The sequence below is a fragment of the Netta rufina genome (assembly GCF_964035555.1).
Source record: "Netta rufina genome assembly, chromosome: 24".
NCBI lineage: Eukaryota > Metazoa > Chordata > Aves > Anseriformes > Anatidae > Netta > Netta rufina.
In genome coordinates this window covers 2,453,363-2,475,362 of record NC_140148.1, presented here as the reverse complement: position 1 = coordinate 2,475,362, position 22,000 = coordinate 2,453,363, and the positions used below count along the sequence as shown (strand labels likewise).

Below are 22,000 nucleotides of genomic sequence, written 5' to 3'. Positions count from 1 at the left end.
ATGGCACGTGGGGACGGCAGCACTGGGCTGATGGGGACGTGTTGGGGTGCAGCACCACGCCGGACTTCCCTGCAGCCCCTCGCTTTGACCAAGGAGGAATTTGGTCAAGATTTTTTGCCTCTCATCCCAGCTGGGCTGCTCCATGCCGCCGTGCCATGCCGTGCCATCCTCTGTGCCCCTCTCCTCCTCATGCTGGCAGCGCTCTTGTCATGCTCTGGCTCCCCAAGATAAACCACAGAAAAAACAAAGAAAAACCAAAGAAAAAGAAAAACCAAAGAAAACCAAACTCCGTTTTCTTGCAGGTTTTTCATCCCTCGCCTCCATCCTGGAACCGCGATTTCCTACCCCAGCCCATGCCCACAGCCAGCCACAGCCGAGGGTCCCCCGGGGGCTGGTAGCGGGGTGCATCCCCACACCCCAACAGACCCCAAATCCCGAAGGGGGCTGCATCCCGGGGACCCCCCCAGCTGTGGGCTGGGCCATGCCCTGGTGCCGGCCGGGTGCTCGCCGGTGACTCGGCCGCTGCGTGGCGAAGGCTTCGCCCGGGGCCGGCGGCAGCGGGTGAGCCGGGACGCGGTGGTGGGGCCCGGCTGGACCAGTTGGGCCGGGACGGAGGTGACGCAGGGAGCTGCCGGCAGCCGCCCCAGCCCGGCCCCAGCACCTCTCGCTGCTGTTACTGCTATTACTGCTGTTACTGCTGCTGCTCTTACTGCTCTTACTGCTCTTACTGCTCTTACTGCTCTTACTGCTGCTGTTACTGCTGTTACTGCTCTTACTGCTGTTACTGCTGCTGTTACTGCTGTTACTGCTCTTACTGCTGTTACTGCTGCTGTTACTGCTGTTACTGCTGCTGCTGTTACTGCTCGTACTGCTCTTACTGCTGTTACTGCTGCTGTTACTGCTGTTACTGCTGCTGCTGTTACTGCTCGTACTGCTCTTACTGCTGTTACTGCTGCTGTTACTGCTGTTACTGCTGCTGCTGTTACTGCTCTTACTGCTGTTACTGCTGCTGTTACTGCTGTTACTGCTTCTGCTGCTGCTCCTGCCTCAGTTTCCCCTTCCCTGCACCTGGGGAGCGCGGATGCCCTCAACCAGGCTGGATTCGCCCACGGTGTCACCAAGCATGGCCGTGCGGTCACAGCCGGGGGGTGCGTTTTGGGGACCGGGGGCTGCCCTCCTGCCCCCTGTCCTGCTGGGTATAGGGTCGGGGGGGGGCATGACCACCCCCTTCTGGCCCCCCTCCTGGCCTTCGAGCCCCTCCGCCACCCTGCCGAGCCCTGTGCCCTCAGTGCTTCATTTCGCACCAACTCGGACACAATTTGGGGTGAAACCCGGCTGGTTTGGTGTCCATGGGGCCAAACCCCCCTGGTGTGTGTGTGGGGGCACTTTGGAGGGCAAAAATCCCCCCCCGTAGGACACAGGGGTCCTGAGCCCGTTGGGCACCGTGCCCTGACCCCCCCCATTGGGATGCTCCTGGCTGATTTTGGTGCGAAACCGCCCGATTTTGGCACACGCGAGAAATTGGGGGTGGTGCTGGGGGGGCCCCGAGGGGGGGCAGCACCCAGGGGTGCTGCAGGTGGAGGGGGGGGGGGGGTCCGGGGGGTGCCTGGGGGGGACACGGGGGGACGGGGACAGGGACGGGGACATGGGGGGGGGGGTCCCCACGCCCCACCGGCCCCGCCCCTCCAAGCCCCGCCCCCTGCCCCTCCCTCCCTCCTGACGTCACCCAGGTGGGCCCCTCCCTCTCTCAGCCACGCCCCCTCCACCCCCCCCCGCGCCAATCCCCTGCCGGCTGAGGGCGGGGCGTCCGCGCGCCGACCAATGGCGAGGGGATAAACACGGGCGGCGGGGGCGGGACCCGGGGTGATGGGCGGTGGGGAGAACCAATGGCGAAGGCGTTCGGCGGGGCGGGGCGGGGCGGGGCAGGGCGCTGCTCGCCTTTTGTTCGGGCAGGAGCGGGGCGGGCGGCAGTGCCCGCGCAGGGAGCGGCGCGCAGGTGAGAGGGGCGGGGGGCACCGGGGGGGGGCGCAGCCGGGACCGGGGGGGTACCGGGGCTGGGGTGAGGACCGGGAGGGGTCCCGGGGTCAGCCGGGGTTGGGGAGGGGGCACCGGGAGGGGTCCCGGGGCTGGATCCCGGTGTAAGCGGGGCTGGGGAGGGGGCACGGGGCGAGAACCGGGAGGGGACCGGGGCTGGGGAGGGGGGTCCCGGTGTGTGGAGCGGGAGGGGGGTGGTTACGGAGGGGGTCCCGGTGAGAGAACCGGGTGTAATCGGGGCTGGAGAGGGGTCCTGGGGTAAGCACCGGGAGGGATTCCGGGGCTGGGAGGGGTCCAGTGCGAGAACCGGGAGCGGTCTCGGGGCTGGGGAGGGGTCCTGGGTTGTGAACCGGGAATAGCTGAAGCCGGGAGGGTCCCGGTATGAGGACCGGGAGGGGTTCCGGAGTCGGGAAAGGTCCGATTTGAGAACCGGGAGGGGTCCTGAGGCTGGGGAGGGGTCGTGGTCCAAGGACCGGGAGGGGTCCGGAGCCGGAGAAGGGCTCCGGTTTGAGAACCGGGCGGGGTCCCGGTGCTGGCGAAGGATCTCGGGACGTGAACCGGGAGTAACCGGGGCTGGGGAAGGGCTCGGGTGCAAGGACCGGGCGGGGTCTGGAGCCGGAGAGGGCTCCGGGGCGAGAACCGGGCGGGGTCCCGGGGCTCCGTCCCGGCCGGGGGCGTCGCTCCCGGGCTCGTTGCTCTCCCCGCGGGCGGAGCAGGTCCCGTTCGGTCGCTCCCCGGGGCGAGCCCGTACCGGGGGTCGGGTGGCGGCTCCGTGCCGGTACCGGGACAGGGTGGGAGCCGTTCCCCGGTCCCCCCGCGGGGGTGGCTGGAGGCACGGCCGGGCGCTGCCCAGCCGGGAGGAGGAGGAGGGAGGAGGAAGGAGTTTTCCCGTCCGAAACCCCCGCGAGAGGCTGACGGCGAAAATCCGAGCCGGAGAACACGAAGGGAGGGGGGGCAGAGCGAAACTGGCTGGCGTTTGGGGAGCAGCGAGGGCTCTAATTGCGTTAGCTGAGTGATTAGCCTAATTAATCAGGTTTGCAGCGCAGATGAAAGGATAATGCTGAAATGTCGCTGGGAGTTGCCTGCCGAGGGCTGTCGTGCAGGGAGAGGTGGCAGGAGCACGGGTGCCTGCTGGGGGGGGCATGGCTGTGATGGGAGAGCACCTTGGGTGGGGTCCCAGTGCCCCCAGTACTGGTCCCGGGCCCCCCAGTTGTAATGGTGTCACCGTTGGGGTGACAGCCTGACCCTGTGTGTGCTGGCGGCGGTGTCCCCATGCATTGATCTCTCCTCCTGTGTTGGGTGCTGGGGGGGGTCCTGCCCCCAGCCCACCCCTGGGGGGGCCGTGGAGCAGCCGGGTGGGTCGTGGTCCCCTCCCGGGTTCTTGTTGGTGCCTTACCAGGGCAGGCGGGGAGGGCGTGGAGCACCCAATTAAACTGTCTTTATGCATGTGAAGCCTGTAATTGCACCTTGCTTCAGAGGATTTCCATAGAGTGTCATTAAAAATAACAATCTCCTATTGCAAATTCGGCTTAAATATGAGGATTGTAGGACGGGAATGCCAAGAACTCATGGCTCTGGTGGTCGAGGTGTTCTGGTGCCCCCTTCAGAGCTGGCTCTGTGGCCCCATGGGTGGTGGTGAGCTGGTTTTGTAGGGTGCGAGTCCCCGGAGCTGTGTCAGCTCCAACAGTTGGGGAGTGCTGTGAGGAGGCAGGACGGGCCCTCCCCTCCAAACAATGGCTCTCCTGCTCCATTGTCTGCCCTGGTGCAGCCTCCCTGCCCCAGGAAGCTCCTGCAACAGTGGGGGGGGGACAGCCAAGGTCTGGGTGTCAGAGCCCCTCGTGCCCTGTCCCCACGGGGGTCCCGGTGTGCAGTGCTGGTGGCACAGCAGAACCCAGGTTGGATTGCACCTGGAGACCTTGAGGAATTTCCCCTCTGGTCCTGGTGCTGTGTTTTAGCATTGCTATTGAGTGCTGCCCTAATCCTGTTAATTCTCCCCCTTTGTTTTTTTCCCCCCCCTGCCACCACCTGAAATCCTTAATCAGATCTAGCAGCTGGGCCAGGCAACTGCTCTGCAGCTGCGAGGCTTTTTCAGCGGAGGCTGTGCCTGTGCTGAAGACGGTGGCTTCCCTTCGAGGCTGTGGTTTGGTGTGGGAGCATTTGCTGGTGCTTGGCTCCTTATCACACTTCCACATCTTGGGGCTTCGGCTCGCAGATGGCAGAGCCTCCAGGAGGGGAGCTGGGGAGGGTGGGGGCTCCACGCAGGCGACTTGCAAGGCTTTAATTGCTGCATCCATACCAAGCCCTGAGATTTGAAATCCTAAATCAGGTTGGCTTCTAATTCGCAGAACCTAAAAAGAAATTGAAGGTCTCTTAAAGCCTTGTGATTCTACCTCGGATGTCTCTTGGCACCGTTTCCAGCTTTCACCTTCACTTCAGTTGGTGTTTTCCCAGCCAGGCAGGCTCTGGGATCACCCAGCAAATGGGAACTGGTGGTGGTGGTGGCTCTGGGACCTGGGGTGTCCCCAGCTGGGCTGTGCAGGAGTAGTTGTGGACCTGTTGGCTTGTAGCCTTGAATTTGGTGCAGCATTTCTCACTCCTGCAGGGTTAGTTTTACCCCAGTCCTGCAGGGCTGGGGATGGAGCAGGCATGCTGCCTCTGCACGGGGGAGCAGCTGCCAAAAAAAAGTCTTAAAACTTGACCTAAGCAGCTAAAATAACACATCTGTGTTTGAACTGCTGCTGGCCAGCACTGAGCTGCAGAATGCTCCAAACCTTCAGCAACCCACAGCCCTGCTGTGCCCTGTGGTGCTGTCCCAAAGCTGGCCCTGCACAGCCCAAAATCTGGGCCATGCTCAGGCGTGTTGCTGCCTGCTCCTGTTCAGCCTGTTAACGTTCACCTGAACATTGGGCTCCTCCTGGATCCCATGTCCTGCAAGGGATCGGGTGCTGGAGGGGACTTTGGGGTGGCTTGTTGGGTGCGTGCACCTGCACCCCAAAGTTTCAGGGTCTGGCAGGGGGAAGGGGATGCTCTGGGTGCTGCATCAGTCCTCCTTCTGCTTCCCTTGGGATCGTCCTCAGCCTGTGCTTGACCCTGAGCTGGGTTTTGGCTTGCAAGCTGCCCCCTGGGTTATTGCATCCTCCTGTCATGGTGAGGTGCCTCTGAGTGCCCTGGGTGTCATCCTGCTCGGCTGCAGCACGCTGCCCATGAGCATCACAGTAATGTTTCCTAAACAGCTACGGGGGGAGTGGGGCAGAGGAGGATGTTTCTAATTAGCCAGGGGTTTGGAGTCTCTAAGTCTGCCATCCCTACTTAGTTTTTCTGCGGATGCTGACAGCCCCGGAGGCATTCCGTAATGCTTCGGTCGCTCGGATCTAAAATCCCTTTAGAAAAAGGGCAGGAGCCTTGTGCTGGAGCAGGGCTCCTTGGGGCTTCGGTTCTCTACAAGGTGCTGAGCAAGGAGCTGCTGGCTCAGACGTGGAGCTGCAGAGGGGGCTGATTCAGGATGCTCGGTGCTTTCTGGACATCTCTTCTCGAGGCTGTGAAGATGAGCAAGTGCCGGTGCCCTTGTGGGGTCAAGCAGCATTGCCTGCTTTGGTGCTTGAGACCCAGCCTGGGACTAGGAATTGGCCCCGTGGCATCTTCCCTGTGACCTTGGCGAAGGTCCCTCCTCCAGGTGGGGATGGAGCAGGGGATGCTGTGCTGGGGGCAGGAGCCAGAGCCGAGCACCTCGGGGCCCTGGTGCCACCAGGAAGCCGAGTGCTGCCAGCATTTTCCAGGGCGGTGAACCAGCTGCTCCCTGTTGGGGTGTTTAATCCTGCTTGGTGCTGTCCTGCTCCTTTATCCACATCCCTGCGGTCTCAGGATGTGCCTTGGTCCTGCTTTCCGAGGTGCTTTGCTGGGCAGAAGGTGTTTGGTTCTTTGCTGTTGGAGACCTTTGGCTGCTGTAAAGAGCCTGCTGTAATCACTGTGACATGCGGGCTGAGCCCCGGTGACAAATCATTAACTTGCTCCGACAGGCTGGGTGCTGACGGGTGTTGGTGATAATTCCTCGTGAAGCATTTGAACTTTGCAGATGTAATGCAATCGGATGGGGAAATTAAGCTGGGGCGCAGCAGCCCTCAGCCCAGCTTCCCTTCCCTCTGTTCTTTGCTGGCAGAATCAGGGCCAGGTGGCAGAATCGTGTGTTTTTTGGACACCATTATTCTAGCTGGAGACAGCATGCGAGCCTCCAAGCCGAAATCTGAAAAGCCTGCAATTATCGTGTTCTTAAAGGACAACTTGTTCCCGGTGCTCTTTAAAACAAAATAATTTCTTCTTATCCAGATGGAGTTATTGTGATTAATTGCACTGTGCCAGTTTCTCCTTCCCGTGGACAAGCAATGAGTTCCCATCTTTCCCAGCAGTGTTCCCGATGAGATTGGTGATCTCTTGTTGCAGGGGGGAGCTGCTCAGCTGCATCCTCCTGTTCCTGGTGCCCCTGTGGGTCTCCACGGGTGCTGGTGACCCCTAGGAGAGGGGGAGCGTGGGTGCTGTGGTGGCACTTGAAGGTTTTTACCAAAACCACCTCTTCTGAATGCATTTGAGACAGGTCGAGGGGTGAGGCTGGGTGGGAGGTGCTCCTGCTCCATCCACGTTTAGCACAGCACCCAGCCTCGTGTCCGAGGGTGCAGGGGCAGTGGCGGGTGCTGCTGGAGCAGGGTGGGGTGGGAGGAGGTTTCCCACGTGCGGGAGAAGCTCCTGCTGATGGCAGAGGATGGGTGTTGGCTCGGGAGGGTGGAGGGGAGGCTTAAAGCTTTCCTCCCCCTGGGGGGAGGCCGGTGCCCTGTGCGCACGGGGTGTGAAAATACCTGACCTGGGCAGAGCCGCAGGGATGCACGCAGGGAGGGAGGAATGTGGGTGCTGGTGGCCAGGACAGAGCTGGAAAGGGCTGGCTGGGCTCTCAGAGGAGAATTATTCTCCAGGGTGACTTTGTGCCTCAGCAGGAATGTGTTTTAGGACAGGATCGCTCCGCCCTGTGCCGCAATCAGGGTGATTCCTGCACTGGCTGGGTGGGGTGGGGAGCTGGGCTGGGCTGCAGGTAGAGCCCTGCAGCGCCTGGTCCCACCTCTGAGCTCTTCCTGGCCTTGAAATGGCTTGGCTGAGAGTCTTGTGCCTTGATCTGGGGGGAAAAGGGCAGCCAGAGACACCAGGGACCTGCTGGGGCTGTGCTGCAGGGTGACCCTAATGGCCAGCATTGTGCGTGCCCCCACGAGGGAGGGATGTGCAGTGGGTGGTACCTCAGTTTGGGATGGGAAGTGCCAAAATATCGCAGTGTGTGTGCTGGAGCTGTCAGTAACCCTGAATTTGGGTGAAGGCAAGGCTTGGGGCACGTGTGTTTCCAGTGAGCTGCGCCCTGGTAGAGAGCAGAGAGGGGGCTGTGGGGGGGATATGGGGCCAGGGCTGGAGCCAGGTGGGGGGGGGAGCAGAAATGGGCTTCACGTGGGGCTCTCAGCAGCTCCCAAACACCTGGTTGGGAGCAGCTGAGAAATAAATAGGGCTTGAGGAGCTGCCTCTGGTTATGGGGTGTGGATTTGGACAGCAGCTCCCATGCCCATTGCTGCCCACCTTGAGCCACGCGTGGCCGCAGCCTGTTGGGTGTGCAAACAGTGGCCGGGAGCCGCTCTGGGTGTGCAAACACCGCAAACAAAGGCGGCCAGCTCCTTTGTCTGAGGGCTGGCGAGGGCAGGGCCGGAGCGGGGCTGATTGGGGTGCGCGGTGCCGCGCTGCTCCCCGCCGCTCTCCTCCTCATTAAACTTCAAGCTGCTCTCTCATCCCCCTTTGAATCCTTTGACTTCTCTGCGCTGTACAGCCCTCATTGAAACGGCTTGCGCGAGCAGGGCTCTGACTTTAATGCATCCCATTGATGCCGGCAGGGTCTTGAAAAGCTCCTTTCTCTCCATCCTTGCGCCGCTTGTTCCTGCCGTGGATCCTTTTCAAAGCTGCTGAAGCTTTTACGCGGTGCTGGCTGTCTCGGCTTCGTTAGCTGCCGCACGGCGGTGGCACCGTCACCTCTGGGCTGTGGCTGCCCCAGCCCTGCTGCATCGTCCCCGCTTTGTCTGAGAGGCATCAAATAATCCTCCTGCCTCTCCAGGCGCCTGGGGAGGACCGGAGATCACTTGCGTGCAGCAGAAGTGCTTCTAAATAAAATAGTCTTTTTTTTTTTTTTTTTTCCTTGCATGGTATTTGTTGCACTGCCTTAAATACCTCTTTCCTTCTCTTAAAAGCCCAAGTAACTGTAATTACCATCGCTCACGTGCTTCCTGCAGCCCAGCTTGCCAGGACACAATGGAGCTCCAGCCCCGCTGCCCTTTGTTCTCTGCAAGGCTGGGGAGGTGCTGGGGGGCTCTGACAGCTCCTCTGCCCCCTGCCCAGCCAGGGCAGCTCCAGGATCAGGCCCTGCCTCACACCACCACTGCATCAGGGTCTTGCTGCCTGCTTCTGGACACCCCAAGTCTGTGATCTGGGTTTTGGGGGTGCTCCTATGCCCCCACCTGCTGACCTAGAGGGGCTGGGTCCTGCTGAGCACCGCAGCCCCCAGCCTGGGGTTCACTCCCCTCCTGCAGCACTGTGAGCCCCATCCCCAGCATGCCAGGGAGCCCCTGGGCAGTGACTGTTTCTGCCTCCAGCAGCATTTATCGCTTCCCTGCTGCTTCTCCCAGGCAGCTCAGCTGGAAACCGGTGCCAGCGCTGGGCTCCGGAGGCTGCGTCCTGCTTGTCCCCAGAGGAAGGGGCTCTCCGGGCAGGAGGACGAGTGTTTACTGGAGTCTACTGGAGTTTACTGGAGACTTCCTCTGCAGACGGTGTCTGTGGGGAGACGATGTTGTCTGGCTGCTGATCAAATAATTCTGGAGACAGATGAGCCCTCTGGCCGGGGCTGTGCAGTGCTGGTGGCTTCCTCTGGTTTTCCACCAGGATGCCTGGCTCCAGGAAGCAAGGGGGGGGAGGATTTAACCTTTTTCCTGCCCTGTGCTTGTGTGGCTGGAGCTGCTCGCCTGCCTGTGCTGTGGGGCTGCCCCTTCTGGAGCAGGTATTTCCTTGTGTGCCCTGCTCCCTGCTTTCTGCACAGAGAGCTCTGCCTGGTTCCTGGCTCTTGAGCTGCCGGGGAAGGTGAGGGTCCTGAGGGTCCTGCTTTTGCGTTTCTGCATGCTCTGCTGCAAGCTGCTCGCCTCCAAAAGCCTCAATGTGGCTGTGATGGATGCTTCTGAAGGTCAAACCAGGCTTAAGCAGCATCCCCTGCCTGCAGTGTCACCTGCCAGCTCGGTCCCCGCTGAGGAGCGGGGACATCTGAGGACAGCAGAGGGGATGGAAATGCTTGTGTCAGGTGTGAGGAACAACAGGATGCCCGGTGCAGGATTCAGGAAACATCTCCCTCTGCTTCTGCAGCCTCTGACACTTGCTCCACTGGCCCTGTCACCTTCGGTGCCACCAGCTTCAGCCGCCTGTGGCAGAAAGCAAACCCACAGCGGTGCTGGGCTGGTGCCCATCAGCGGGGCGATGCTGCTGGGGCTGTTATAACGGGGCTGGTATCTCACAGGAACACCCGTGCTCATTAGCCTGGGTCTGTTCTGCTGCTCGTAGCCTGTCTGGGGCAGATCACCTGAGCCCGTCGCAGATCTGAGCAGCTCCGCTCGCTTTTGATGTCTCGGAGGCTTGCGGTGCAGACAGGGAGGAGGGCGGCAGCGGGGGGGGGGGGGGGGGACGGCTCATGCATAATGCACAGCTATGGAAAAAGGCAGCGTTTGAGCCCAACTCGCGGGTGTTTGAAAAAAATTAAGTGCTCGTCAACCGCCTGTGAACTGCAGAGCAGCCGTGGCAGGTTGGCTGAGTGCGTGCGGATGGGAACGGGCCCCTCCTGCCAGCTCCGGGTGCCGGGGTGCTCCCACCCACACCTCGTCTGTGCCGTGGAGGAGCTTTGATGCCCTTGGCTCTGCTCTCCCCTCGTCCAGCCCTGTCCAGGGCAGCTTTCCAAGTGTTGGTGTGGGGACCTGGCAGGTGGCTGGGGCTGCTGCCAGGGCTCTGCACGCTGCTGCTCGTTGGGGTTGCTGATGGCTTCGGTGAGCCCCATTGGTGCCAGCTGCTCCGTGGTGGCACCGTGGGACCCTTCCTGCCTCCTCCCTCCTGCCCCAGCCTCGTCCTCTGCCTGCTGCTGCCCTGGTTTAGGGCTGGGGGGGCTCCTCAGCTCGTGATCCAGGCACCCAACCTGTTTGTGGTGGCTGGTGGCTGTGCTTTGGTGGCATTTTGTCAGGCTTCCCAACGCCATGGTTACCAAATGGGGAGGGCTTGCTTTCACCAACACCCCCCTGACACCTGAGCGCCTTGTGAGGCTTTGCTGGAGGATCTGGGGCTGGCTGCATGCTGTGCACCCCCCCAGCTTGGCTGGATTTGCCCTTGGGGCTGCGTCTCACCCCCCTTTGCTCTGCACTGATCGGAAAGCCCAGCTCCAGCCCGCACCCTGCCATGGGAATAACCTGCCTCCCGCGGCCTCCATTAGCAGGGCTGCCTTTTACTGCCTTATAAACATGCATTATGCACAACCCATTAAAGCCAGAGCAGCGTGCAGCTCGCTGCTTTACAGCTCCGAGAACACCGAATTGACAGGAACAGCCCCCCACTGCCAGGAAGGCTGCTGGGGGGGGGGCAGTGGGGTGCAGGATGCTCCGGCCTCGCTGCGCCCTGACCTCCACCCCTCCTCAGGAAAGGGTTTGGGTACCTGAGCCGGGATGTTTTCCCGGTGAGTGGCGGCCTGTGCCGCTCGCCAGGGCTCGGCTGCTCCTTGGGAACAGCCCGCAGCGCTGGGGCGAGCCGCGCCAAGCCCGTGCGCGCCGCCCTGGCCCCCCCCCAGCTCTGCGCAATCCGCGTCCTCTGCCACCACCCAACGCCCTGACTCACTTGGGTGGTGGGGTACCAGGGCTGCCCACCCCGTGGGGGCTCATCCTGCCGCCCTTAACTTACTCAGGGACGATGCTGGTGGCAGTGCCAGCTTTTACGGACCCCCAGATTTTCCCCAAAAAGCTCGGAGCTGGCTCGGGGCCACGGGCACGCGGCCGCCCTGGTCCAGCCTGCTGCATGAATCAGTGCTGGTGGAGGTGGTAATTACGCCTCTGTTTGGCAGAGCTGCTCCCAGCTCCGCCGGGCGCCGCGCGGCAGCTGCTCCCTTCGCCTCTTATCGAGTCTGAAACTCTGACTCATCCCCTCCCCGGGCGGCCTCGGCTGCTGCAGGAGGCCGGGGGCTCGCTGGGTGCCCCCCATCCCGGCCGGGGGCTGCGTGCGGGATTGGTGACTCAGCCCTGCAGCTTCCTGCCCCTGTGGGCTGGTGATATCCTAATATCCTCCTTTGCCTCTCCTCCCCCAAACTACCAGCAACAAAAAAAAAACAGCTAAAAAGTACCCCCGAGGTGGTTGGTTCTGGGTTTGGGGACGGAGCAGCCGTGCTGCGTTTGGGGATCGCAGTCTGGTCCCCGAGACTCTGGAGCAGCCAGACAGGGCTGGAGCAGGGCTCGTCCTGCCGACGGGCTTCCCTGGAGGCCCAGGCAGCTGCTGGAGGCTGGCAGGGAGCAGAGCAGGGAGCGGAGCGTTCCCGTCTGCCCCAGCCCCGCGGTGACTCACGGCATCGCCATGCGCAGGAGGCGGCTGCGGGCGGGAGCTGCTCCTCTCTGCTTGGGATCTCCCGTGGGTCCCGGCTCCCCTTTGCTCCCGGAGCCTCCCACGCTGGTGTTGGGTGCCGGGACCCCATGCCCAGGGTGTTCCCAGTGTTGCTTCCCAGTGCTGTGAGCCTCCCTGCTGGGGCTGCCGGGGCAGCTGGAGCAGCGTTGCCACCCCTCTGCGATAATTCATGAGCACCAGCTGCTGCGGGCCCCTCTTCCCAGGGGATGGGGCTGCCCCACTTCCCTCTCCCTCCCCTCCCCAGGCTCTGACGCCAGGTTTCTGGCTGCTCCCTGATCTGTTTGCAGCCATGGCGCACCGTGAGCATGGGGACGTGCCACACCTTGGCTCACCCATTGCTGGATGAGTCTTGGGGGGACCATGCTGGTGTCCCCGAGCCTAACCCAGCTGCTTGGGGACCCCCAGGAGCTGGTAGTGAGCGTGCTGCTGGCACCACACTCAGCACAGGGAGCACCCAGACCGTGGGCACCCAGGCTGCCATGAGAGAACCGAGCCACTGGCTTCGCCTGCTTATTTTTAGGAGCGTCCCAGCAGAGCCTTTGAAAGATTTTATTTTATTCCCAGAGTCCCAGCCTCGTCCTCAGCTCGCTGCCAGCTCCCCTCTCCAAAAACCTGGTTTTGAAACAGCCTGCGTGCGGGAGCGGGGAGGCCCCTCTGCGCTTCGGCACCGAGGTGCTGAGACGCGGTCTCGCGCGGCGGGCGCTGGCAGGCGGGCGGGCGGCTCAGCGCCGGGTGCAGCCACGCTTCGTGTCTGAACACGAGCAGCAAAGTGCTGAGCTGTGGGTTCGTCAGCTCGGTGCCGCCTTTCATCTCGCTTGGGGGAGGAGGGCAGATAGCGATCTGCTGGCGGGCTGCGCCCGGGCGGCTGCGCTCGGCTGCGGCGGGGGCGCCGCCGGGGTCCGTGGGGCAGGAAGGTGGCGCGGAGAGACCCCGGGCTCTGCCCTACAAGCTGTCGGCTCCCTGCCCCACAGAGCAGCCATGGAGGTGATGAACATGATGGAGCAGCCGATCAAGGTGACGGAGTGGCAGCAGACCTACACCTACGACTCGGGCATCCACTCCGGCGTCAACACCCAGGTGCCCTCCGTCAGCAGCAAGTGCCTGGGGGACGATGACGAGGTCTACGGGAAGCAGTACACCATCAAGAAGACCACCACGAGCTACTGCCAGGGAGGAGGCCAGAGCCAGAGCCAAGCACAAGGTAGGGGTCTGGGGGGGCAGGATGCCATGGGGGTTGGCCGCCAGCTCAGCTGCGTTTCTGCTTCCTTCTTCCACCTCCCCCACGGCTCTCCCGTGGCCTGTGCTTACCGTGCTCCTTCTGGGCACTCCTCCGCGCAGCCTTCCACACCCTGGGAGTTGTTGCTGCCTAAAATATCCTCCCTCCCGTCCTCCTTCCCCTGCGCCCGAGAGCTCTGGCGTCGAGGGCGCGCAGCCAGAGCCCGCACTGGTGCTGAGCTGTGCGCACTCATCCCAGCCTGCCGCTTGGTTGGCTGCGGAGAGGAACATCTGATCCCAGCCCACGGGTCGGCCGTCTGCTCTGCTACCTGCCTGCTCGGGAAACCTGTCTCGCTGTGCCTGGCAAAGCCCTGGGTACACGCTGTAAAGCCCTGACAGCCCGCTCGCCTTCCCCCGCTGCCGCTGGGGCGAAGCAGACGGTGGCGCAGCCCGCTGGGCTGAAGGAGCTGCTTCCCCCAGCTTTATCCCCAAAAAGGGGGCAGATCTACTCTAGTCAAATATGTGGCTCGCCTCATATGGGTCCTGGAGGGCTGAGCTGTGAGCTCCCAGTGGAAGCAGAGCCCCGTGGAGAGGGACAAATCCTGCCCGGTCCCTGCTGTGGGCAGCTGGGGACCACAGGTCTCTGCTGGGGACATTCCTGCTGCTCTCGTCCCCGCAGCCCCAACCAGGAAGGCCTCCGTGTCCTTCTCCTAATCCCCAATGCCAGCCAGTCGTGAGTTGCAAACACCCTTAATTTTTTAATTAACGGGCCTCGTGTGACAATTGCTTAATCACGCCGCCTAATTGAGCGTTGTCTTATCTCCACGCCGCCCTATCTGTTTACGCTTGGAAGCGCCGGCTCCTCGCAGGACGTGCTGGGACTGCTGACGTGGCTGGTGCCGTGACGCTCAGCTCTTCTTGCTCAGCTCCTTGAAATTTGGGGACCTCCTTGAAATCTGGGGAGCCTCCGAGAGACCCCGGCCTTTGACGTTGCCTCCTGCTCTCTCCCCGCAGCAGATATGGAGGCTCAGTTGGCCATGACCCGTGCTCAGCGTGTCCGGGCTGCCATGTACCCCGAGACGGTGGAGGACCGCTCCCTGCTCATCACCACGCAGGTGGAGGGGCAGCAAACCAACGTGCAGCGCCTGGCCGAGCCCTCGCAGATGCTCAAGTCTGCCATCGTGCACCTCATCAACTACCAGGACGACGCCGAGCTGGCCACCCGCGCCATCCCGGAGCTCACCAAGCTGCTCAACGACGAGGACCCGGTAAGGAAGCGTGGTTTGATTGCACCTTTCTCTGGGCTTCCAGCTGCAGGGCTCCCCGGGGGTGCTTCCCCAGCAAGGATGGCACAAACAGGGTCCCGAACCGCTGCTGCCATCCAGCTCCTTCCCTCGTGGTGAAGCCCTGTGGTCATCTCCGCCCTGCAGCAGGATGGAGCCCACCTCTGCAGCTTGTCCCTGCTGCTCTGGCACAGCCCTCGTAGTCCTGGCCTTGTTCAGGCTTTTTGCCCACTCTCAAAGCCCGAGACCCCGCTGCCTGCCCCCTTTTCCCTGTGCCGTGGGTCAGACCCTGCGCTGCGAGGTGGGCAAGGCTTGTGCCAAGCAGCAGCCCTCGATGGGGGCACCCACAGCAGAGCAGGAACCCTGGTGTGCCTTCAGGGGGCTGCCCTGGGACCCCCTTCACCCACCAACCCCTCTCCCAACCCCAGGTGGTCGTCAGCAAAGCAGCCATGATCGTGAACCAGCTCTCCAAGAAGGAGGCGTCCCGCCGCGCCCTGATGCAGTCGTCCCAGATCGTGGCGGCCGTGGTGCGCACCATGCAGAGCACCAGCGACCTGGACACGGCTCGCTGCACCACCAGCATCCTGCACAACCTCTCCCACCACCGCGAGGGCCTGCTCTCCATCTTCAAGTCCGGCGGCATCCCAGCCCTCGTCAGGATGCTCAGGTACGGGGGTGCTGCAGGGAGCTGGGCACGGCACCGGGATGGCCCTAAGAGGGTGGTGGAACTGAGATGTCCCAGCCAGGCTCACTAGGGCAGAAAGAAGGGAAGGGAGGGCTCGTGCTGTGCCTCAGCACGGGTTCTGCTTCTGCCTGTGCCAAAAAAAGACCCCACCAGGAGCCTGAGGCCAGCAGCAGAAGGAAGAGCTTCTTGGAGTGGCTCCGGAGCAGGGCCACGAGGATGCTCAGTGGCCGGAGCCCCTCTGCTGGGAGCTGGGTGGCTCAGCCTGGAGAAGCTGGGGAGAGCTTGTGGCAGCCTTCCCATGCCCCAAGAGGGCCTTGGAAAAGCTGGAGAGGGACTCCTTGGTTGGGGGGTAGCAATAGGACAAGCGGGGATGGCTTTAAACTTAAAAAAAAATATATATATATATAGGTTTAGATGAGATAGATTATTAGATATATAGGGAGGAAATTCTTCCCTCTGAGGGTGTGAGAGCTGCCCACAGGAGCAGTGGGTGCCCCTAGGAGCAGTGGGTGCCCCTAGGAGCTGTGGGAGCCCCATCCCTGGCGGTGCCCAAGGCTGGATGGGGATTTGGGGTGCTGGGCGGGCAGAGAGGGGTGCGGGCAGCGCCCCGGGGCCCCGCTTGCAGCGTGGGGAGCCCGGCGGCGGCCGCCGGCGCTGACGCGGCTCCTGCGCCTGCAGCTCGCCGGTCGAGTCGGTCCTCTTCTACGCCATCACCACCCTGCACAACCTGCTGCTCTACCAGGAGGGGGCCAAGATGGCCGTGCGCCTGGCCGACGGGCTGCAGAAGATGGTGCCTTTGCTGAACAAGAACAACCCCAAGTTCCTGGCCATCACCACCGACTGCCTTCAGCTCCTCGCCTACGGGAACCAGGAGAGCAAGGTGAGCCCTGGGGCGCCCACTGGCACCGAGGGGGGACCGGAGAGGGGAGTAAAGCTGCCTGACCTTGCAGAGCAAAAGCTCAGGAAGGTATCAGGGGGCAGCTCCCCCCAAATCTGGGCCGTGTCTCCCCCCGGGCCGTGCCTGGAGGCAGAGCAGTGGCGCTGTCTGCGGCGCTGTCGCGTCCGACCCCTCGCGGGCAGGACGTCCCCGCCGGCACAGACGGTCCCAGTCTGGCCGGTAAAGCGGCTTGGCTGGGTTTCTCCCTCTGCTGCTCAGGGCAATGGCTCCATCTTTGCTCTTGGGGTGCTGCTCTGGGCTGCTGCTCTCTCCTCCTACGCTCGAGCTGCTGCAGCCTTGCGTGGCTGCACGGCGCGGGGTGCTGAGGTTTGGTCCCCGGAGCAAATTGAGGGGGTGATGCTGCCCACCCCACCTCGTGGGACGGGGGTCTGTGGTGCACAGGGCTGGTGCTGACCCTGTCCCCTTTGCCCCTCAGCTGATTATTTTGGCCAACGGAGGACCCCAAGCCCTGGTGCAGATCATGCGCAGCTACAACTACGAGAAGCTGCTGTGGACCACGAGCCGGGTGCTCAAGGTGCTGTCGGTGTGCCCCAGCAACAAGCCCGCTATCGTCGAGGCCGGTAAGAGGCTTTGGGGTTGCTGCCTCTGCAGACAGCAGGATGATTTGGGATTTGGGGTTTTTGGGGTGATGCAGCTGAGGGTGTCCGGCCTCCTGAGGCTGCTCCCCAAGCCACGCTTCGTGCCAGACCCCAGAGCTGCAGGGTTTTGGCTCATCCTCCTGCAGAAGTGACTCCTCCTGGCCCCGTTTGCTCCTTGCCTCTTGGGGTGGCAAGTGGGGACCCTGACCCCTATCCAAGGGGGGGGTTATCCTGCTGTCATTCCTCCCCCGGATGGCTGCTGCCATCTCCCAACCGATGCACAGGGTGCTCTGAAGCCTTCCACATCCAGGCGAAACCACCTGGTGCCTGGGACAGCTTGCTGAGGTGCTTTCCTGGGCCCGTGCGTGGGCAGGAGCCGGCCCGGCTGGCGGGCAGGGAGCTGCCTTCCTGCACCACATTTAGCCTCCGCTAAGCCACAAGGCGACGTCGTGCGTTGGAGGCCACAGTCGGGTGGCATCCAGCCCGCCCTCGCCGTGCAGAGAGAGAGCTGCTGCTGCTGCTCCCTTTTCCTCTCTGCTGGGGACGCTTTGCATGTCTGGATATTTATAGCCGGCTCGGTGTCTCGTTTCCCTGGCAGGCGGCATGCAGGCCTTGGGCAAGCACCTGACCAGTTCCAGCCCCAGGCTGGTGCAGAACTGCCTCTGGACCCTGCGGAACCTCTCCGATGTGGCCACCAAGCAGGTGAGAGCTTCAGCACAGCTTTTTGGGGAGCGCCTCGGGGCTGTTGGATGGGTGGTGTGCCAGCGTGCCCCTCTCCACGGAGCCCTGTGCCAGTAACAGGATGAACCCAAAGCATCATCCTCGTGCTGCTCAGCATCCCCGGGGCTGCTCGTTGCTCTGGCTCACGGCAGCAGCTCCTTCCCCCAGCGAGGATGCTGCCCTGGCACCGAGCCCCGGGAGCCGTGGGGCTCGAGGGTGGCCCTTGCTCTTCCCAGCCCCTCGCCGCCTCCTGATGCGTTCCCCATGTGGCGCTCGGGCTGCGGCTCCGCACGGATTAGCGCCTGATGCAGTGTGGAAACTATTCGGGCTGGCGGTGGAAGGCACGCAGCCGGGTCCCCTGGCTCTGCTGAGCGTGGGGGGGACGCGTGGCTTTAACCCCTTCCTGGCCCTGCCTGCACAGCTGGGCCCCGGGGCTGTGGTCACCCTGGGACGGCTCGGGGAGCGCTGGCTCCTCGCGTTGCTCTGAGCAGCTGGAGGCTGCGTTGTGGGTGCGTTTCCAGCAGGGAAAAGTTGGTGGAGGAGATGTTAAACTCGGAGCGAAGCTGCGCGTGTCTGGGGCGCTGCCGTTCGCTCTGCCCAGACGATGCTGAGAGGTGCTGGGAGCAGCAGCAGGGGTTGCACAAGCTCTGGCGGCTGCAGATGCACAAGCCTGGGGCTCGAAGGAGAGGGGATTGGGTCTAGGGGGGAGCCCCCACGGTTGGGGCAGGCATTCTGCCCACGTAATGGGGAGAAGCTCTGACACCCCAAGAGGGGAAGAGCTTGCATGGGCAGAATCTGGCCATGGTTGGGGGAACTGCTCTGACCTCCCATCTCGGCTCCTGCAGGAGGGCCTGGACGGCGTCCTCAAGATCCTGGTGAACCAGCTGAGCTCCGACGACGTGAACGTGCTGACCTGTGCCACCGGCACCCTCTCCAACCTGACCTGCAACAACAGCAAGAACAAGACCCTGGTGACGCAGTCGAACGGGGTGGAGGCCCTGATCCACACCATCCTGCGGGCGGGCGACAAGGAGGACATCACCGAGCCGGCCGTGTGCGCTCTGCGGCACCTCACCAGCCGGCACCCCGAGGCCGAGATGGCGCAGAACTCCGTGCGGCTCAACTACGGCATCCCCGCCATCGTCAAGCTCCTCAACCAGCCCAACCAGTGGCCACTGGTCAAGGTGTGGGGTGGTTCTGGGGGGCGGATTTGGGGGCTGGACTAGAGGGAGCCTCCAGGCTGCTGGTCCCTGGTGGGGTTTGCAGCTGGAGGATGGAGGCAGCGAGCACCGGTGGCCGCTGCAGTTTCCGTAGGGCTGCGTCCTTGGCGGCCGCTAATGGGAGGAAATTGCTCGTGCTGGGCTGCTGCAGTGAAATCAATCCTCGCCCCCCCCAGCCACCCCCGCACTGAGGGGGAGGCAGATCCGGTATGGGAGGGTGTGTGTGGGGCTGCAGGAAGCTGGCGTCAGCCTGTGCTGCAGAGAGAGGTGGTGTGGGGGCAGGCAGGAGGGGCCCACGGGGTGCACTCGCACCTCCGGTCCCTGTTTGACGAATTTCTGTCCCCCCCCGGTCCCTTCTCCAGGCTACCATCGGCCTGATCCGCAACCTGGCCCTGTGCCCGGCCAACCATGCCCCGCTGCAGGAGGCGGCCGTCATCCCCCGCCTGGTCCAGCTGCTGGTGAAGGCTCACCAGGATGCTCAGCGTCACGTCGCAGCCGGCACGCAGCAACCCTACACGGTGAGCCCCCGTGGCAGGGTCTTGCCACGCTGCCCGTGCCCCTTTTCCCAGGTCCTGGCATGGCCTGGTGTCCCCACGGGGTGGCACGTCCCCACGGCGTGGTCGTGCCCCGGTCTGGGGACGCTGGCTGAGCGCGTGTCCCCTCGCAGGATGGCGTGAAGATGGAGGAGATCGTGGAGGGATGCACGGGAGCGCTGCACATCCTGGCCCGGGACCCCATGAACCGGATGGAAATCTTCCGGCTCAACACCATCCCTCTCTTCGTGCAGGTCAGGGGCTGGGGACGCTGGGGGCTGTGTTGTGCCACCTCCCAGCTGCTGGCACGTCCCACTGGGAGCACTCGGCTGGCTGCACCAGGACCACGAATTCAGCCGTGCCGACTGCTTCACGCTGTCATTTCTCTCTCCTGACAGCTCCTCTACTCGCCGGTGGAGAACATCCAGCGCGTCGCGGCCGGCGTGCTGTGCGAGCTGGCCCAGGACAAGGAGGCAGCAGATGCCATTGATGCCGAGGGGGCCTCGGCTCCGCTCATGGAGCTGCTGCACTCCAGGAACGAGGGGACAGGTGAGTGCAGCCGGCCTGAGCCCTGCTGCCCTTTGTTGGCGTGGCCGAAGCAGGAATCCTCGGGCTGACTGTGGCGAGGAGCCGGGGTCCCTGCGCCGCCCAGGTCAGCGGCGCCTCCTGTCCCTCCGCAGCCACCTACGCAGCTGCTGTGCTCTTCCGAATCTCCGAGGACAAGAACCCCGACTACAGGAAGCGCGTGTCCGTGGAGCTCACCAACTCCCTCTTCAAGCACGACCCCGCGGCGTGGGAGGCGGTGAGCACGGCGCCGGGCACGGGGACGAGCCTCGCAGGGACGGGGCCACCTTTGGAGGCCGCCTCCTGCCTCCATACCCTGTAACTGCCTCCTGGCAGAGCTGGGATGGGGGTGACGGGTGGATAGATGGAGGTGGGAGGTGGCAGGGCTGCAGCCTTGGCTCTCCAGCAGCCCTGGGTTACGGGACGGGGCTGGGCACCGCGTAGCCATGGAGCGTCGCGCGCACGCGTGCACGTTCCCCACGTCTTAAAACTGTGTCGCCTTCTCCCGTAGGCTCAGAGCATGATCCCCATCAACGAGCCCTACTCAGACGGTGAGTACAGAGCGAACCCTTCCTGCAGGACCCCACAGCAAGGCTGAGCTGGTTTTAAATGCTCTCAGGGAGCTCTCCAGCAGCTGCCTGGCCTGCGTGGGGACGCTCAGCTCCCCGAGAGCTGCGCCCCTCGGCTCCGCGTTGTGCCGCAGTTTTTGGGGTATTGGGTGGCAGATGGCCCTGGTGTCCCCCGCTACCCAGGACAGGGGGGAGCAGGAGGACGGCTGAGCCCGGGTGCTGCCCCCACCCCAGCACCAGGAGCTGAGCTGCGTGTCCCTCATCCCCCGGCAGAGCTGGACCCCGGCTACCGCCCCATGTACTCGGGTGACATCCCCCTGGACCCCATCGACATGCACATGGACATGGACGGAGACTACCCCATGGACGCCTACAGCGACGGCGTCCGGGCGCCCTTCGCCGACCACATGCTCGCCTAAACCCGCGCCCCAGACCCCGCACCAGGTAACGCCGGGGGGGTGCGCGGGGCGCTGCCCCCCGAGCCCCCCGCGCTGGGTGACGCGAGCTCCCTCCCGCCGCGCCGCAGGTGTTTCCTCCATCCCCAGAGGGTGGCCCCAGAGCTGAGCATTCGCGAGAAGGACTTGGGAGACAGAAGTGCCTGAGAAGACAAACTTTTCCATTCCCACGAGAGGTTTTGTTTCTCAATTTTTATTATTTTGTTTTTTCTTCTTCGCTGTGGGTCTGTGGAGAAGGTCCTTCCTCCTGGGACTGCTTCGAGCACCTACTGCCGCATCCAGCATCCAAGATACTGTTTCTGAAGCTTTAAGACACACAAACCTTGCATCATTATCAACCTTTTATTGGCAAAATAGTCTTTTCTATGAATATATATATTTCTTTTTTATTTTTAATATGGTGCCAACGGCTTTAGCCGTCTTTAAGTTTGTGCTTTCTAACTTCCCCACTACTCGTTCTGCGTGTTAGTGTTCTAGGAAAGGAATCTAACATGAGAAAACCCTTTGTCTTCTGCGAACTCTGACTTACTTAATCAGGCCAATCCGGAGTTTGCTGAAAACAAATGGTCCCATGTCCCAAGACCTTCGTTTTAGCCATCGGGATGTCTGCGGTTTAATTCTTTCTGATCAGCCGTTGGGGAGCTGACTTTGTGTAACTGCCTGTCCTAACAGTAACAATAGAGAAGTGACTCCAGCATTAGGAACCGTGTCCTTGTACTGATCTCTGTTGCACATTTTAACCCGTTTCCCTTCTTTTTGGTGAGTGGTGTGTTTCCGTCCCCTCTTTCCTTACCTAATGACTTTTTTTTAAAAAGAGGCTCTAGAGCTGAGGGTTTAATGCTCCGACTGGAAATGGATGGACTGTTACTGGAGTGTGGTTCAGGAATGGAAGATTTTATTATTTCTGTAAGTTGTTTTTGTATAGACCAAAGCAAAGAATAAAATAACCCCCCCCAGCCCCAGGTTGTCATGAGCCTGTTCTTCCACCGCCTCGGGAAGGTTGCGAGTCCCTTGGGGAAGGAGGGCGAGGGCAGGCACAGCAGCACCCGGCCTTGCTCTTAGCCCTCCTGTCGCCGGGTGCTGGGTCGTTAGCATGCCGGCTCCATCCAGGCTGCTCGTCTGATCCGTCAGGAGGTAAAAACTCCCAGTAATTAAGATGTTTGTTCATTAAGCAGCATCACCGGCGCCTCATCTCTGCTGCTGCTGCAGCACGGAGCTCGTTTTAATGAGCTCCAGGGGATAAACGCGCGCGCTGCGAGCGAGCCCCGGTGATTGATAGAGCGGAGCCGGGACGGAGCTGCAAGAAGCTAGGCTTAGAAAAGTGATTTACTCCAGTCAGACAGGGTCGCCTTCGCCTGGCTTTAATAGCAAGAGCAGATGGCAGAAGGAAATATTCTCAACTGAAATGCTAACTCTGACAGCTGCTCCCTTGGAGAGCGATGTGGAAGCGGCTCCAGGCGCCAGGCTGGGATCGTGCTGGGAGG

At 62.4% G+C, this 22,000-nt stretch overlaps 1 protein-coding gene across 2 annotated transcripts; it reads left to right on the top strand.

Moving 5' to 3' along the window:
- The first annotated feature begins 1,954 nt into the window (after positions 1-1,954).
- JUP (junction plakoglobin) lies at positions 1,955-21,463 on the top strand. 2 transcript variants are annotated; one of them, XM_084301171.1, is made up of 15 exons: positions 1,955-1,996; positions 12,708-12,937; positions 13,966-14,219; positions 14,663-14,901; positions 15,598-15,799; positions 16,293-16,437; positions 17,054-17,157; positions 18,021-18,359; positions 18,758-18,913; positions 19,063-19,182; positions 19,327-19,477; positions 19,609-19,730; positions 20,004-20,043; positions 20,335-20,505; positions 20,754-21,463. In XM_084301171.1, exons 2-14 carry the CDS (start codon positions 12,715-12,717, stop codon positions 20,478-20,480), a joined length of 2,241 nt encoding a protein of 746 aa, XP_084157297.1. In that variant the 5' UTR covers positions 1,955-1,996; positions 12,708-12,714; the 3' UTR covers positions 20,481-20,505; positions 20,754-21,463. The 2 variants fall into 2 exon arrangements, with proteins under 2 accessions (XP_084157297.1, XP_084157296.1); XM_084301170.1 differs by having other exon boundaries at positions 20,588-21,463.
- Positions 21,464-22,000: the final 537 nt, after the last annotated feature.